Here is a 15927-nt window from a genome sequence, read left to right on the forward strand (position 1 = left end):
CAGGCTTTGACATTGGAATTGAGGATCTTCGTGTTGTCTTCATGATTCAGGTACTTGGCGTTATGGACTTCAGTGTCGTGTTTGTCTTTAGGGTTTCCAACAAGACCGGAGAGTGGGTAGCGAACGGTCTTATAACCGGCAGGCTTGGTATACCGGCTCACGTCCGTGGTGGTATGATTGTCCGCCAAAGCCTTCTTCCCCAACGGCGATGACCTTAACTACATGTTCGTGTACTCTTATGCATTCAGCAAAGAGTGGAAGCTACACAGTAAGTCCTTTTAGTAGCTTTGACATGGATTTCCTAGGCTGACGATTGCAGTGTGGAATGTCTTTATCCACGAGCTTGGGCATGTCCTCGGCCTGCGACACGAATTCGCCATCGGGGGCGTCCGTGACGAGATGACTACGGATAGAGAGGGCGAGAAGGCCGTCCGCATCGATGCGCCTGATCCTAATTCAGTCATGAACTACCGCAACGAACCGCCGCAGCTTCAGCAGTCCGACATCGACTCAACACGCAAGTTTTATAGCATGACCTAAAACGCTAACGGCAAGAGCCCCAGCATTGGCATGACACCGGTTGTTGATTACACCCCGCGGTGAGCTGTTAGTCGAGAATCAAGCAAGAATTAGCAAGAATTAGTTCGGATAATGCCTTTCTATTAAAAGATTCTCTGAATTGCATTGAAGCTGTCTCTCTAAGAATGTGTATATTGCAGGACTTTAAGTAGTATGTCCTTTACCTTTATAAATGCTCTGAAGCATTGACCTACATATGTCTTTCCTGTTTTCTTACTGCATGCAGAAATAGTACATCAGCGAGGTAATTATAAGTCATATACCAAGGTAAGACAATTTAAGGTCTTGATAGATTGAGCCATAAAGTAAGGCCTCCGTTGACCAATATAAAACCTCCTTAGGGTATGTTTGTATAGAATCTCTTCCTGGTGAAGCAAACCTGACTGCATCGGCATATTGCTAAGGTTTCGTCGCTGGCTACCTTTCTCTTTGCTCATAATTTTCCATTCCTTCCACATATCCTTCGCCATGGTTTCGTTATTCAGAACACTCACGGCTGTCATAGCGAGGAGCTTTCCTGCTTCTATAGCCTGACGTTGTGCGAGTTCCTTTTAAGTTCAAGGGTCAGTCAATTTGTTTACATGAAGAAGGGGAATCAACATGAACCATACCGTCCCTGAAGCATTTGCAAATCCCGCTTCGTGATTTGATACGTTGTTGGTGATGGGGAACATGATGTGAATCGAGGGCAACTTGTGTGAGACGTTGCCCTGATTGTTTGGGGATACGCGCTTGGGATTTATAATCACTTCCTCAACGTTCTTGTAGGAGAACTGTTTACCATCCTTTGTATTCTCCGGGTCAAAGAACTCCATTTGGTTCTTGAAGCATGCTCTTGTCAAGACTGAGCTGAGTTTCGCGTTCCAGTAGTCCAGTTCACTAAAGGAGTGTAGGTCAGTATTGGCTCTCACTCGATCTACTACTCTCGTAGATGTGAAGACGTACGACTTGAAACTGACGTTTGTGCCTGTCGCGGTAGCGGATATGTTCCAGATACCATGCATCTTCTTCTCAAGCTTGGCTCTTTGCTCCCTTTAACACAAAGTAAGTAAAGGACTGGTGTAGAAGCTCAATAGAATCTTACATGGTAGGACACATTGTGGCCCTGTATGACTTGGCTTCGGCAGGAATGATGTTCAAAACATTTGAACTTTCGGATAAAACCTGCTGTATGGCGGTGTCGAGTTCGAGCTGCTGCCGAAGGAGACCTGTCATAACATATGCCAAGACGAAGCCATCCAGTGTATTCAGGCCATTCCATTGAGCAGGCACTGGAAGATAGATGAGTATACGCCTTGCACGTCACGACATGGCCGGGGTAATAATGGAAGACTAACCTCCGGTCCAGTTAACTCGAGCTGTCATCAAGGCGGGATACTCTGCGTAGAACATATAGTTCCGAGGGCCGGGATGGGCCATGAGGCTGCAGCCGAGGTCGTCATACGCGCCAGCCTGAATTAGCTCCGCCTTTCCACCACCTATCTCCTCGGCAGGTGTTCCTACAATACTAAGGATCTTCAGCAACAGACCACAGCAGGCATGTTTCAATGATTCTTTACTTACGTCACTTTGCCCTTGAGGCCGCCACTCTTTAGGGCGTTCTTGATGCCGAGCCCGGTGGCAACTGAGGCTGTCACGATGGGATTGTGTCCGCATGCATGTCCCATGCCAGGGAGAGCATCGTATTCTGCATTGAAGGATACCTGTCTGCCCTTGCCATTCGAGTACTCAGCTATGAAAGCTGTCGAAAGGTTATAAGCGCCGCGTGTGACATTGAAGCCTTGCTTCTCGAGATAGTCTGTCAAGACACGATGGGCATACTTTTCATCCCATCCGAGTTCCGGGTGTTCATGAATCTGCAAAATTAGCTCTGCGGCTCTTACTGAAAGTCTTGGACATAAGGCTTCTAACCTCACAATATAAACCTCGCAAGTTCTTATTCTCACTATCGATGGTGGAGAAGACGTTCAATGACAGGTCCTTCTCACTCGTCACTCAGGCGTAGCCATAGCACACCTGATAAAGATTAAAAGCCTTGAGAGCATGGTGGATAGAGGTAGCGATACAGGAAGAGCTGAATGGGACTATCTTGCCTTTCGCATTCTACGTGAGATAGCCAGAGTTAAAATACCCAAAAAGTCTCGGTAGATCGGTGTTCCATTTTCCATCTGAGCAGGGAATCTCGGACTTTCGTATGTCCCCAAGTTCCGAGATCCTTGTATTCGTTCCGCATCTAATGCCTGATGATCTGAATGACTCGTGCAGCTGATGCGTCCTCGGGTGAGTAGCAGGTTTTTGCCAAGTGATCGGCCCAGTTAGTCAAACTTGAACTTTACCTTATCTCGCTACCCTGCAAGCTGAAGCATCCCAGAGTCACATTTGGCAAGGTACATATCCCCCGTTGAGAACTTTACCGATCAGGCCCAATACGGTAAACCTGATCTCCCGCGACAAATTCCTCAGAGGGCAAGTATCTGAAGTTCTGGTCATCGGGAAGATACAACACCTGAGAGGGACACCGGGAAAAGTAATAGAGCAAACCTGAGCTGATATGAGCCATCTTGTGCTTTTACATAGAACCTAAGCCTGGTGATACCCCAAGGTGCGAAGACGCCGCTAGAAGAGAGACATTGCTTCTTCTTGAAGTCACTTTGTGTATCTTTTTCAATTGCTAATTATTGCGGTTTAGATCTTGACCCAAAAGATACACTGACTAAAGAATGTTAAACCGCAATGAACCCTTGGGAGCCAATTGATGCAACAAACAGCATGGACTCAAACGAGGACACTAACCCGCCACTTTATGATAGCCTTTGCATGTAGAATGTAAAAACCTGTTGTTCCCCACCTTTCGCCTTGTTTCAGGGAACAGACTGCATAAAGGAGGGCGGGTTGCATGGTCTAAATGCCGAAGATGTCAGAAAAGGCCGATCATAGACGGCCCGAGATCCGAGGAACAAACGGTGAGAGTTGAGATTATGAACCCGGAATCCTTCTGGAAGGCTTATCTCGGGCTATTATGTGGGGTCGGGAGCACGGTGTACCCGAGGTTGTTAGCAGAGGTAGCAAATAATTACTTTATTATTAAAGTAATGTAAATACGAAAAGGAGCTATTAACTTGAGATAATTGATTATGCTATATAAAAGTGTATAAAAGATGAGTTATTATTTTTAATAAGGTAACTTGGTCTCCTAATATTGGCATGGTTTACATAAACTCAATACGGTCAAGACATGACATTTGTATCGCGCACCTTCAATAGGCGCTGGCAGGCTTTCTTCATCCTAAGAATGTGGGCAATTGTGTGGGCAGTTGGTATGCTGCCTGAACTTTGTTTTGAAAGTGGTATTTTGAGTTGATAGACCCGGCAGCTGATGCTTGCGTCGCGCGCCTTACTCAGCCTGAAAATGCTTAGCTCCCTATCGTACCGTTACTTGTTGTTGTGAACCTCTTGCAGAAGCATGCTGTCGCAGCGGACGTGGCCGGCGTTAACATTAAGCCCATCCGGGTATCGCCAGATATAGATAACCGTTACCAGCCACATCAACAAAGTATCGAATATGTACAACGTCCACTCATGCGAAAGAGGATATCCAGTGTAGCCCTGAGCATATTCGATGATCCGAAAGATAGATCGGATCATGATGAGAAGACTGACAGCATAAAGCATATAAAGAGTTGACTCCCAGGGCATAATAGTGCCGATCGACTCGGCTGTTGGTTCGCGGATCATACGACGATGGAAGACAAAGGATACAGTGCAGAATAGACCAAAGATGACGATCTGGACCACAAGACCGAGGATGACAATTCTTTCAGCCCACTTACTTAGACTTGCGTTTTGAACAACCGACATGCCAGCGCCACCGCCTTGGATCATGAAGGATAATACATCTCCAAGTACAAAGGTCCTTGTCAACTTGGTTGGCTTGAGAAGAGAGTGTTTATCGGCGTTGAGACCTCTGATGATTCGACCGAGGACCATGTAAATCGAGGCAGCGAAGAGCGCGGGAGCGATGAGGATAAACATGTTCTGAACGGCATATGGCATGATTTTGCCGGTTTTGCTATGAGCACCTGCGCGGACGCCATACCCAACCATCTCAACTAGGATACAATGTTAGGAGACATGACAAAAAAGAAAAGGGAGGTGGTAGCAGCTTACAAAAGCAACCAATGGCAAACACAGTGCAGAAATAGGTACGCGTCTTCCAAATCTTCCAAACTACGCAAAGAAATGAAGCCATGAAGAGCACCAAGAATATGGCGGCTGCAGCTACGCTTGGGGAGTATCGCCAGAGGTAGGCGCCGCCTTTGGTAGGTTCAACTCCGGGGACCGGTTCGAAGAGACCTTCGGTGGACATTGCGGTCTGTTAGGTAGATAGGCAGGTAGGAGATTGGCGTGACTTCGTCGCTACTATGGCGGGGCAGAGTTGGACAGGATAGACTGAAATTTCTAGTTGTGATGATGGGATTTTGAACGGTCAATGGGGGATGGAACAGGCGAATGGCAAGCTAATTTAAAGGTCTCGCAAGATTTATAAAACATGCATTGATTGCTTATCAACATCACTCGCAAAAAATGCCGTGACTACTTGAAACAAACCATTTCAGAGTATGGATACGCGTCCCTGAGTTAGTTTTCCATCCATAATGCAAGCTATTTCTGAAATTGACGATTCAGGCTCAATAACTCGCATACTCCAGCGGAGCACGATTAACCAATCACATACTTCTGTAAACGAGCAACAGTGGGTCTGTCTGTGCATACGGTTGGAGGCCAATCAGAAACATCTCTATACGGGCTCGATACGGGGATAGTGTGCATCAGTGGGTACCGCTAATCATACTTCCGGAGAGTTAAAATAAAGCATGGCCTCACCGATCCACGGTCAAATCCGATCCAGTTCTAACATGCCTTGGGAAACCATAACTAGAATACGAGTATCCCCTTATTTACGGAGCTAGACTTACTTTGCCTGTTCGCATAATCTCATTCCTTACAATCGGTCAATTCTCCAGGGCAGTTTCATACCATGGCCCGCTCCAAGTCCAAGAAGTCTTCCACAGACAGTGACAAACCCCTCAAACCACGCCGATCGCACCGCAAGTCTCGAAATGGCTGTGGCGCCTGCAAGCAACGACACATGAAGTGTGATGAATCTCGACCGATTTGCCTCAACTGCAAGATTTCCAACCGTGGATCCCAATGCATCTATATCAACATCGGCCAACAGCCATCACCGCCCCAAACAACATCAAGTGCGGATACGCCGTCGCCTTTCCATCTTTCTTCTCATCTTTCTCCCGCGGGCCCGACGTCAATATCGCTTAGCCCTGGTAGCTCTGTCAGCTCTGCTTTGATAGCCTTCAGTGATACACCAGGTAGAGGTGATTTGTTCGATCTTAGCCACTTCGCCCTTTATCATCATCTTCTGACGAATCGTCACACCATCACATCAATTGACCCCTCCAATGAGAGCATCATCTCTCACACATTGGACTATGCACTTAAAGCCCCTTACTTGATGAATCAGCTTCTTGCCCTCTCTGCTCTCCATTTGAGCAACCCTCCTTCGCTCCAGCAACCATATTACCAGCTTGCCACCAGTCTTCAGACAACGGCGTTGGCCTTATTCAATGAGGAGAGACAGGAGGTTTCAGAAGAGTCATGCGTGCCGATGTTTCTCTTCTCGTCACTTGTCGGAGTCCATGTCCTCTGCGATACTCTTCAAGGTCCAAGGGAGAGCTTCGGCGCTGTTCTCGACCGCTTCATCACTTATCTGTCCATTCACCGTGGTGTTCGTGCTGTGACGAAATATTCATGGAATACAATCAAGAATTCAGGACTTGGGCCTATACTGCAACAAATTGAAGACGCGTTCCCCGCACTCGAGAACGAGATAGAAGCGACAGCTATCCTCCACGAGATGATCGACTCAAACGCCTCCTTGTCATCAGCTACCAAATACCACAACGCCGTATCCACGCTGCAGCGGTCGTTTTCTCTTCATGCAGCACTGGAACAGCCTAACAGACGGCGATTCGATGCCGCGATAGCATTTTGTCTTGATGTTGATGACGAATATTTCGAATTGCTGAAGAAGCGACAGCCAGAAGCGCTGGTGATCCTTGCATTCTTTGCAGTTTTGCTGCATTGGAATCGATCTACGTGGATAATCGGTGATGGCGGACAGTATTTAATACAATCCATTACATCCCATCTCGGGCTTCATTGGGCAGAATGGTTGCAATGGCCCAACTCAATGTTACAGGATAACAATAGTAGTCTGAGTAATTGATCCATCCAGAATAACAATAATAATCTTTTGCACCTCTTGAACACTGCTCGGCGTATTTATCGTCCTTGGCAATCGATGTATACGCATGCTAGGAAATAAATGCGTGTTTCTTTCTATTGCATTGTCCCCTTCTCCCATGTAGATCTCACTGGGCCATAGAGGGAGCTCCCAAATATTTTGTTACCCAATACTTGGCTCCGGGTGCTCAGTAGAACGGCCAATATGTGTAGTCGTCATCAGCCATACGCCAATTCCAACCCTTTGCCCTCAAAAGGCCTTGACTCCACATTTTACGGCCTTGACCTCACGAAGTCATACGGATACGAGTATTGTCTCCCTTGGTGGGCCATTGTCTGCCTCCACTATCACACGGCATTTTCTTATCTAGACCCTGCAGCAGTAGTTGAGCCAAGCATCTGATATGTTGCCGACTACGCGTGTATAGAATGTCAAGTTTCAACCGTAAAATTAATGAATAACATGACTCTTGGCATTACAAGTGCCACAAGTGGGCTTTTACAACCTTGCGGGCACCTTGAGATTGTTAAACATAAGAAGACCTAATTATACGCCTCTAGAGTAGCAAAAGGTAAAAGATCCAAATGCTCTCCAACCTACAAGTCATCTTCAACCAATCGACCCAATATACCAAGCACAGAACCATGTCTCTCTCTTGCTCTGCTGATGCTATCAGTCAGCCAGCAATCTTTGGAGGGAAGGTCATCGACTTTGCCGTCAGCTTGGTCGAAAACTATAATTTTGAGGCCAAGTCAATCCTTTACTATGGGCACCCGACAACCGTCGCTGAGGACGTCAACTTTTGCAATGTCACCGTCACCTACACTCACCCTGGTCAGAACGACACTGTCCACGTTGAAACGTGGCTACCTATGGACAACTTCAATGGTCGACTCCAATCCATCGGGGGAGGAGGCTGGGTCGCTGGAAGATATCCGCCGGGCTATGCTGCCATGAGCGGAGCAATCAGTGAGGGTTATGCCACTTCGGCGACAGATGCGGGGCTGCAACTACAAATGGACTATGGTCCTGATATCTGGGCCCTGACTAGCGAGGGGAATCCCAATCTCTATCTCCTCCAGAACTTCGCTGCTGTCTCCCTAGGCGATCAGGTATGTTCTTACCATATCTTTCTAACCTGTTTATGCTAACGAGACTAGGCAATCATTGCTAAAGGTTTGATCAAAAGCTTCTATGGGGAAGAACCCAAGTATTCCTACTGGAGTGGCTGTTCTCAGGGCGGAAGACAAGGCATGATGCTTGCGCAGCGATATCCAGAAGCTTATGATGGCATACATGCGTGTGCACCGGCAATCAACTGGAATCAATTCTTCATGTCAACCTTTTGGCCTCAGCTGATTATGCAGGAGCTAGACTACTTTCCGTACCCTTGCGAGATGAATGCCGTCTTAGCAGAGGCCATAGAGGCCTGTGATGGGCTTGATGGCATTATCGATGGAATCATCTCCAACGAGGACGCCTGTGACTTTGACCCAATGGATGTCGTCGGCAAATCGTTCAACTGCTCCGATACTGCTAAGAATATGAGTATCTCTGAGGAGGCAGCCAAGATAGCCAAAGCGACCTGGTCAGGTCCGACTACCACTGATGGCAAGTTCATATGGTACGGCCCCAACACGGGAGCTCAGCTCAGCGGGCAGTCGCTCCAGCTGACGAGCGACATTGGACTTGCCATGACCACATGCACCGGCGGGACTTGCCGAGGAGCCCCAGTGGGCCTTGGAGAAGTTTGGATCAAATATTGGATAGAGGCCAACCCAGCCTGGTCGTACAAGAATATGACCCGAGAAGCATTTGATACTTTTGCCCATGAAGCTGTTCAGCGGTATGAATCAGTAATTGGAACAGGCGACCCTGACCTGACAGCCTTCTACAAGAAGGGCGGCAAGATTCTGGGTTATCACGGAACAGTAAGTCACATTTCTTGGTCGCATTCGCATCCCCAGCTAACAAGTTACAGCACGATCAGCTTATTCCAGTCAAGGGCACAAGACACTACTACAACAAGGTGAAGGAGATCATCCCCGAAGTCGCAAGCTTTTACCGCATGTTCGAAGTTCCTGGGCTGCTGCATTGCTCCGGCGGCAAGGGAGGACAGCCCACAAACACGTTCGATGCACTCCGAGCTTGGGTTGAGAACGGGACCGTGCCAACTGAACTGCCTCATTCGTTCAAGGACGACAACGGTGATGAGCAACATCGTCTTCTCTGCCCTTACCCTGAGAAAGCATGGTTGAAGAGAAATGAGATTGAGAATACCGTATATAAGTCTACTGACTTTATTTGCGTCTGAGTACTAGCATGGGTTGCCGAGGTTCAGGGTAGCTTAGTTGTTTGAGAGACCTTATCGGTAATGCAGTAGATGCTTGCCAGAGAGGAAGGGGCGGAGCGAGACATTTACTTTCTATAGCTGTAGCTTAAAAGCCCTTATAATTGTTTCGTTTATATTCCCTTTAATGCAATCTTGATAGAATGCATTGAGTTATCGGCCGCCCCGAAATGCTGCAAGGGCTAGACTTGGGAGTCGCGGCATTCTAAAGTCTTGGGATAGCAGAGGTATTGAAACTCGAGTTTGCCAAGACTGACGCAGTCGCTCTCTTTAGTTAGGGACTTATTCTTTTTCGCCGCGTTAAGATTGGGAAATTATTGTCACCAACACTCATAAGTTTATCAAAACTGCACGTCGTGCACGGGGAAGCACGATGAAGATGAGTCGGGCTAGCGGTCGGCATCGTTGTCATGCATACCAGGATTAACATTAGTACTCCTTAGAATTGATTCCGGGGTAGCAATAGGCGTGCGGGCCGAGATCCGACTGACAAACGGTATGAGTTAAAATCTGGAATCCTCCGGGGTTATAACGGAATGAGCTATTTATCTTGCCTCCTGATATAATTAGAAAAAGTGATATTAGGTTTGAAAGCTTTCGTTGCATTCATCATGATGGTCTCGTCTTTGCGCTTTGCTGGACCAAGTGGATAGAGCTAGGGAGGACGGACTCTACATGACTAGATAATCGCCAGGATGTGGTTGGCTATTACGTACTCCACTCGATATCCTATCAGCGGTTATTTATCAGCTGCTAAATTGATAAGCTTCAAGAACTGATAAATACTTTGATTTATTAAGGCTTGCCTTCTTGTCAAACATGGTCATTTTACCGCGTTTAATTATAAGATCATATCAAAGCAAGTCAACTCGATGCAGCGTAGATCTGCAGGTACTCGAAGACAGCGAGCCTTACAGGCCTGCGACTTTTGTCACTCCAGAGGTCTGAAGTGTCGCCGATCATCTATGACCGAGGCGACATCCCGGGACGGTCACAGAACTTGTCTCACGTGCATCGATTACGGGTCCGAATGCACAATGAATCGGCTTGTTCGGAAACGGGGTAGGAAGCCAGCGGTAGCAACTGGGAAAAGCAACAACCAGAAGCAGACCGGGAGTGAGAGCTCTGATTTCAGGTCTCCGCAATGCATCCGTCGTCTAATAGACATCTACCGGGATACAATGTACCAGTGCTAGTATGTCGTCCCCCTACCCGATTCGCTGAAACTGCCGCTGAAGTAAACAAGTTTTCCATTTCTTTCCGAGAACGACCTGGAAAGACGGTGGGCAGACAGCATACCTAGTGCCAGTGAGACAGCGTACCTGCTTCTAATGGCACTGTGTGCACTGAGCGCCCAGAGTCTCACTCTCAAAGCGGTATTCGATAGCACGTTGCTGGGCAATGTTGTCTCGCATGACAGCGACATCTATTTCAACGAAGCCGTTTCCCATATTCCAGCACGGATTCCGGATACACCTGATCTTGACTACCTAAGATCATTCGGCCTCTTGGCTGTGTACTCGCTGAGAAGCGGTAGTAAGAGTGACCTTCACAGATACCTCGGATTATGCCATGCATGGATCGCTCAGCACGGGTTCAATATGGAAAATAACTGGGACAGCTCCATCTCGCTACTAGAGGTAGATGACCGAAGACGTCTATTTTGGTGTGTCTATCGGCTTGAGATTCATTCAGCCTGCGTCCTTGGGCATATCATCCGTCTCCCTGAAGCCCAGGTCTCGGTGCTTTACCCTCGTATCACGCCTGCTATGAGTCGCGAGACGCAGGCCTGGACAGCTGGATGGGATTATATCACCGATCTTTTCCGATTGATGGAGTATGCGATACTCAATCTTCGTCAGCGAAAGCCTCATAGGGATGTCGTTGCCGTGTTTTGCGACCGACCATCCCCAAGGGCATTGCTCGATAGTCTGGATCAACTAAAAGCCAGCAAACCTTTTATACTCCGCGTCCTTTCGCAATCACATGACGATTTTCAGAGCAATCGGTGCAAGTTCATGGCAGTTCAAATAACTTGCACTGAGGCCCTTGTAAATATCATGGGCCTGCTTCATTGCCAGGCTCCAGTTGATGAGGTGATCAAAGTGGCGGAAGATTTCCTGAATGAGATCACTGAAGCTTCTCTTATCATGTTCAAAGTCGCAAGCAGTCAGATTGTTCACCAACTGCTTGGCGTTGGCCATATGGTGTATAATGCATTTCTTTATGACGAGAACCAATCCCAATTGGCTGTAGGGCGGCTCGTTACGTATCTAGAGGATATTGTCAAGAATTTGGAACAGGACATTCCCACGGCGACCGAGGCAAGAGAGCAATTGCGAAAGCTGGCAAAATGTATTATATAAACTGAGTAAATACGAAATAAACTGCCCTTGCGCAATATCTTCTTTTCTTCCGAACTTGGGCAAGTGATCTGCTGGTTCCACTGTGACTCTCGTTCCCTTCCTCATTCGTGCGAAACAGTCATGTTAGCCATGTACTTCCGGTAGGATGGTATGGACCATCGTCGAAATCGCTTCCCGTAAACGATCATGACGAGGAAAGTAAGTGTACACGCAAGTGAAATCATAGCTGCAGTGATAAAGCAGTTCTTTAACCCCTGGGTTGTCCACCATGGCGTGATAGCATAGCTAAAGCCAAAGCCGATCGTATTGCGAATCAACATGATAGAGACAGTTGTTTCACCTGCGATCTCTTTAAAACAATCGACGTTGTAGCTGACAGCTATCGCACCTCCAGCAACACATCCAACCGTAAGCATACCTAGCCCAAACACAAGGCCGATCCAGTGGACGTGGTAGTATGCACCAACACCCCATGTGATGAGGCCAGCTGATGAGATGATACCTGAGAGAAGCAGCACCCAAAGGCGTTGCTCGGGCTCCCTGATACCCCCATTGCGTCGCGCTAGCCACAAGGCGATCCAGTCTGCTGCCTTTCCAACCCAGAGACAAGCAACGGCTGCTCCAATAATCGGCCCTGCATATACGCAACCAACCGGTGCTGCATTCCAATTGTATGGATTGCTTGACAGAACAGGACTGGCAGTTCCATTCAGGACATTGTACCAGGCAAGGTTGATTCCATAGAGAAATCCAGCCCACGCAACTGTTGGAAACTGGAAAATCATAATAACAGGCCGGTAGACCATTCGTAGCATGTCCGTGTTACTGGGCCGCCCTGTCACAACCTTGAACCAAGTGTATTTCCCCCAGCCTGAGTTGATATCCTTATAGATGACCGATGGGGAAGACAGCAGAGAGTTTCTCGGCGATCCTTCATCTGCTTTTCCGTCGGCTTTGGACTCCCTCAAGTCTTGGTGTTCGTTATCGGTAACTGATTGGCTTTCAAGTGATACTCCACGGAAGTACATTGTTTCTTCCATAAAGAAGAACATAATAAGGAAGCAAATTGCGCATATAATTGCCCCGAAATGCATCGTCCATCTCCATCCAAAGGCATCGTTGAACCATCCTGCGACGAGAGGGGCAAGGAAGTTGGACCCAAAGAGGATGGCCACGTAGAGACTCATGTAAGTCCCACGGTTATGGGCGAAGAAGAGATCGAACACGGTAACCTCACACAGAGACTCAATTGGAGATACAATGATGCCAATCAAGATCCTGTGGGCAAACCATTCTCCAGCAGAAGTTGAGTAGGCAGTCCAAACCATTATCGGAATCGTGAGCAACATGGTGATAAGATATACTCCACGCCGTCCGTATGTAAGAGCGATCGGTTGCCAAATCAGACAAGCCCAACCAAAGAATAGAAACATGACTCCTGTTCCCTGGACGAGATTTGCAGTAGAAATGCCGGTATCCTTTGTGATATCTGCGAGGACAGAGTATTGAAGAGAGGTTGCTATCCCGGTGCCCAAGACATAAAGATAAGACATGCTGACGGCCACGAGCTTTCGACGATGGGACCAATTGAGCGGGTCATTTGGATCGGAGCTCGGGCGAGGAACCAGGACAATGTCTTTGTGCTGAGAGTCGTGGGGCCCTGACGAATTCATCCCATTGATGTCAACGAGACGAACGGTGCCAGGAACATCGTCATGGTAGACTGAAGATTCCGTCATCTTGGATAACACGCAAACAATTGAGATGTTAGGATATTGAGACATTGACTTGATCGCAACGACAGTCATGGGTTTATATCCAAATGGAAGTGCTCATTCTTTCCATGTTACTATCAACGATAAGACAGTCATGGGCAGCGTGTAACCGTGTCAGCGAATCAAAAGTGCGCGATAAGAGCTTATCAGACTTTCCAGTTAGATAAACTGTCTTATCCTGATAAATGAAATCAACAGCTGATAAATAATTCATCACCTGCTAATTAATATAATAATTGGCTTCAATCTCAATTCAATCACATTATTTAACAGCTGCATATTATAATTAACAGTTGCAATTCCCGCGCACTGCAACATGGCTAGGTATCCCAAGACAAGTTACTTTAATACTTAACTCATCTTTTCTTTTCAATTACTTTACTGTAAACCTGTAATTTCCATTCTTCTGCATCACCTAGAGACAGCCCCGAAAGAATCCAATCCTTCCCAACATGGCAATGGACAACCAGAGTACTGTAAGCCGTACTGCCATCATATGTCAAAAGGGTTTCACAAATACTGACTCTGCAGACACTCTCCATCGTAGAGGCTTCAATCGCATCCCTTGCATCTGCACTTTCTCAAGGTCATATCAACAGCGTTGAACTGACCGCCAAGCACTTGCTGAGAATCGCCAAGTATGATCGCCGAACCACTCAGCTCAATGCTATCCCAGTCATCAATCAAGATGTGTTTGATGCTGCTCAAGCATCGGATCACCGTCGCTCCATTGGCAAGACACTGGGCTTGCTGGATGGAATTCCTTGCACGATCAAGGATTCTTACAAGATCCGAGGTATGACGGTAGCTGCTGGGTCTCCCGCTTTCAAGGACCTCATCGCAAATGAAGATGCGTTCACTGTTGGGAAGCTGAGAGACGCTGGCGCTGTGTTCTTGGGTCGTACCAACATGCCCCCAATGGCTGCAGGTGGTATGCAGCGAGGCGTTTATGGCCGTGCTGAGTCGCCCTACAATGAAGCCTATCTCACGGCTGCTTTCGCTTCGGGATCATCCAATGGATCCGCCACAGCGACCGCAGCAAGCTTTGGTGTCTTTGGTATGGGAGAGGAAACCATCTCATCTGGCCGTTCACCTGCTTCCAATAATGGTTTGGTGGCATACACTCCCTCCAGGGGACTCATATCAATCAGAGGCAACTGGCCTCTTTTCCCCACCTGCGACACTGTAGTTCCTCATACGAGAACTATGGAAGACATGTTTGCGCTTTTGGATGTAATTGTTGCAGCAGACGACAAGACAAGCTGCGACTTTTGGCGAGAGCAGCCTTTTGTTAAGCTCCCAGACGTCGATTCTGTGCGACCAAAGACGTTTTTTGATCTCTCTGATCCCAATGCTCTCAAAGGCAAAAAGATCGGTGTTCCAAAGATGTACATCGGTGGCGCGGACTCTGACCCGGATGCACGAAAGGTTCATACCCGCGACAGTGTTATCGACCTTTGGAAACAAGCCAGGACCATACTTGAAGGCCTTGGCGCCACAGTTGTTGAGACTGACTTTCCACTCGTCACTGAATTCGAGAAACCTCTCAGTGGTGAGAGCAAAACGGAAACACCACCTCATCGCAATGAGATTGATATGTGCCAATTGATGGCCTATTCTTGGGACGACTTCCTGGCAGCAAATCAAGACTCCAAAGTGGCATCGTCTCTTGCACAAGTCGAATCATCCACTATATTCCCCCATCCTCCTGGATGCCTACCAGATAGATACGATGCCAACGATCCTCTTGTTCGACATACGGCTGTTGTTGCCCACGTCACCAATGGCCGTGTCCCGACTTACGAGATTCCAAACCTTGGGACGGTACTTCACAACCTTGAGTTGAAGCGCAAGTCAGAATTTGAGGATTGGCTTGATACCCTAGGCCTAGACATGGTTGTATGGCCTTGTAATGCCGATGTGGGCAAGGCTGATGCGGATGTTGACGAAGAGTCTGCAAAGCATGCATGGCTCAATGGTGTTCTGTATTCGAATGGAAACTGCGCAATTCGCCAGTTTGGTATTCCGACTGTCAGTGTGCCAATGGGAGTCATGGCTGATTCGAGAATGCCTGTCAATCTCACTTTCGCATCCAAGGCCTATGATGACAAGAACTTGTTTCGATATGCCTATGCCTTTGAAAAGGGCAGCTTACTTCGTCAGAAACCATCGAGAACCCCACAGTTGGCAACAGACTCTATTGTATGCAGCCATGGGAGTAGTACTATCGAATCGACGCCACCTCAGCTCACTATGGATGCCACAGCGTCAATTGTAGATGGAGAAAGGCAATTGGCAATTTTCGGTACAGTTGATGAGGACGAATTGTGCGAGTTGCATGTTTATGTTGATGGGGAGGAGTTAGAAGACGCCAAGGTTACCAACGGGAAATGGGAGGTACATGTGAAGATGAAGGAAGCACAGAGGTCTCGACCAGAAGGAATCAGCGTCCCTGATTTCAGTAAGTCAATGGTCCTTGCTTTAGTTAAAGGGAAGAATGGCAGGTCTAGTGCTAGCATGATATTTATTTAGCCA

At 47.6% G+C, this 15927-nt stretch overlaps 8 protein-coding genes across 8 annotated transcripts; 5 read left to right on the plus strand and 3 right to left on the minus strand.

Moving 5' to 3' along the window:
• Positions 1–222: 222 nt before the first annotated feature.
• On the plus strand, positions 223–603 carry FOBCDRAFT_236161 (uncharacterized protein; the record flags this gene model as incomplete). Its single annotated transcript, XM_031194986.3, has 3 exons — positions 223–268; positions 320–521; positions 558–603. The coding sequence occupies 3 exons, from the start codon at positions 223–225 to the stop codon at positions 601–603; spliced, it is 294 nt and encodes a 97-aa protein (XP_031029724.3).
• Positions 604–1102: 499 nt separating this feature from the next.
• On the minus strand, positions 1103–2624 carry FOBCDRAFT_236162 (uncharacterized protein; the record flags this gene model as incomplete). Its single annotated transcript, XM_059610052.1, has 6 exons — positions 1103–1127; positions 1273–1611; positions 1664–1850; positions 1917–2086; positions 2143–2469; positions 2596–2624. The coding sequence occupies 6 exons, from the start codon at positions 2622–2624 to the stop codon at positions 1103–1105; spliced, it is 1077 nt and encodes a 358-aa protein (XP_059463988.1).
• Positions 2625–4011: 1387 nt separating this feature from the next.
• FOBCDRAFT_236163 (RTA1 like protein-domain-containing protein) lies at positions 4012–4945 on the minus strand (the record flags this gene model as incomplete). Its single annotated transcript, XM_031194987.2, has 2 exons — positions 4012–4688; positions 4747–4945. 2 exons carry the CDS (start codon positions 4943–4945, stop codon positions 4012–4014), a joined length of 876 nt encoding a protein of 291 aa, XP_031029725.2.
• A 557-nt stretch (positions 4946–5502) lies between these two features.
• Positions 5503–6883, plus strand: FOBCDRAFT_256422 (uncharacterized protein; the record flags this gene model as incomplete). Its single annotated transcript, XM_059611181.1, has 1 exon — positions 5503–6883. The coding sequence occupies exon 1, from the start codon at positions 5618–5620 to the stop codon at positions 6881–6883; it is 1266 nt and encodes a 421-aa protein (XP_059466653.1). The 5' UTR covers positions 5503–5617.
• A 662-nt stretch (positions 6884–7545) lies between these two features.
• Positions 7546–9215, plus strand: FOBCDRAFT_123550 (Tannase/feruloyl esterase; the record flags this gene model as incomplete). Its single annotated transcript, XM_054703069.2, has 3 exons — positions 7546–8013; positions 8062–8832; positions 8883–9215. 3 exons carry the CDS (start codon positions 7546–7548, stop codon positions 9213–9215), a joined length of 1572 nt encoding a protein of 523 aa, XP_054559044.2.
• A 908-nt stretch (positions 9216–10123) lies between these two features.
• FOBCDRAFT_236166 (uncharacterized protein) lies at positions 10124–11617 on the plus strand (the record flags this gene model as incomplete). Its single annotated transcript, XM_031194994.3, has 2 exons — positions 10124–10446; positions 10498–11617. 2 exons carry the CDS (start codon positions 10124–10126, stop codon positions 11615–11617), a joined length of 1443 nt encoding a protein of 480 aa, XP_031029732.3.
• A 101-nt stretch (positions 11618–11718) lies between these two features.
• Positions 11719–13356, minus strand: FOBCDRAFT_123182 (major facilitator superfamily domain-containing protein; the record flags this gene model as incomplete). Its single annotated transcript, XM_059607767.1, has 2 exons — positions 11719–11957; positions 12036–13356. 2 exons carry the CDS (start codon positions 13354–13356, stop codon positions 11719–11721), a joined length of 1560 nt encoding a protein of 519 aa, XP_059463989.1.
• Positions 13357–13844: 488 nt separating this feature from the next.
• On the plus strand, positions 13845–15924 carry FOBCDRAFT_236168 (amidase signature domain-containing protein; the record flags this gene model as incomplete). The annotated part of the gene is made up of 2 exons (XM_031194996.2): positions 13845–13868; positions 13924–15924. The coding sequence occupies 2 exons, from the start codon at positions 13845–13847 to the stop codon at positions 15922–15924; spliced, it is 2025 nt and encodes a 674-aa protein (XP_031029734.2).
• Positions 15925–15927: the final 3 nt, after the last annotated feature.

This window comes from Fusarium oxysporum, chromosome I (assembly GCF_013085055.1).
Source record: "Fusarium oxysporum Fo47 chromosome I, complete sequence".
Lineage (NCBI taxonomy): Eukaryota > Fungi > Ascomycota > Sordariomycetes > Hypocreales > Nectriaceae > Fusarium > Fusarium oxysporum.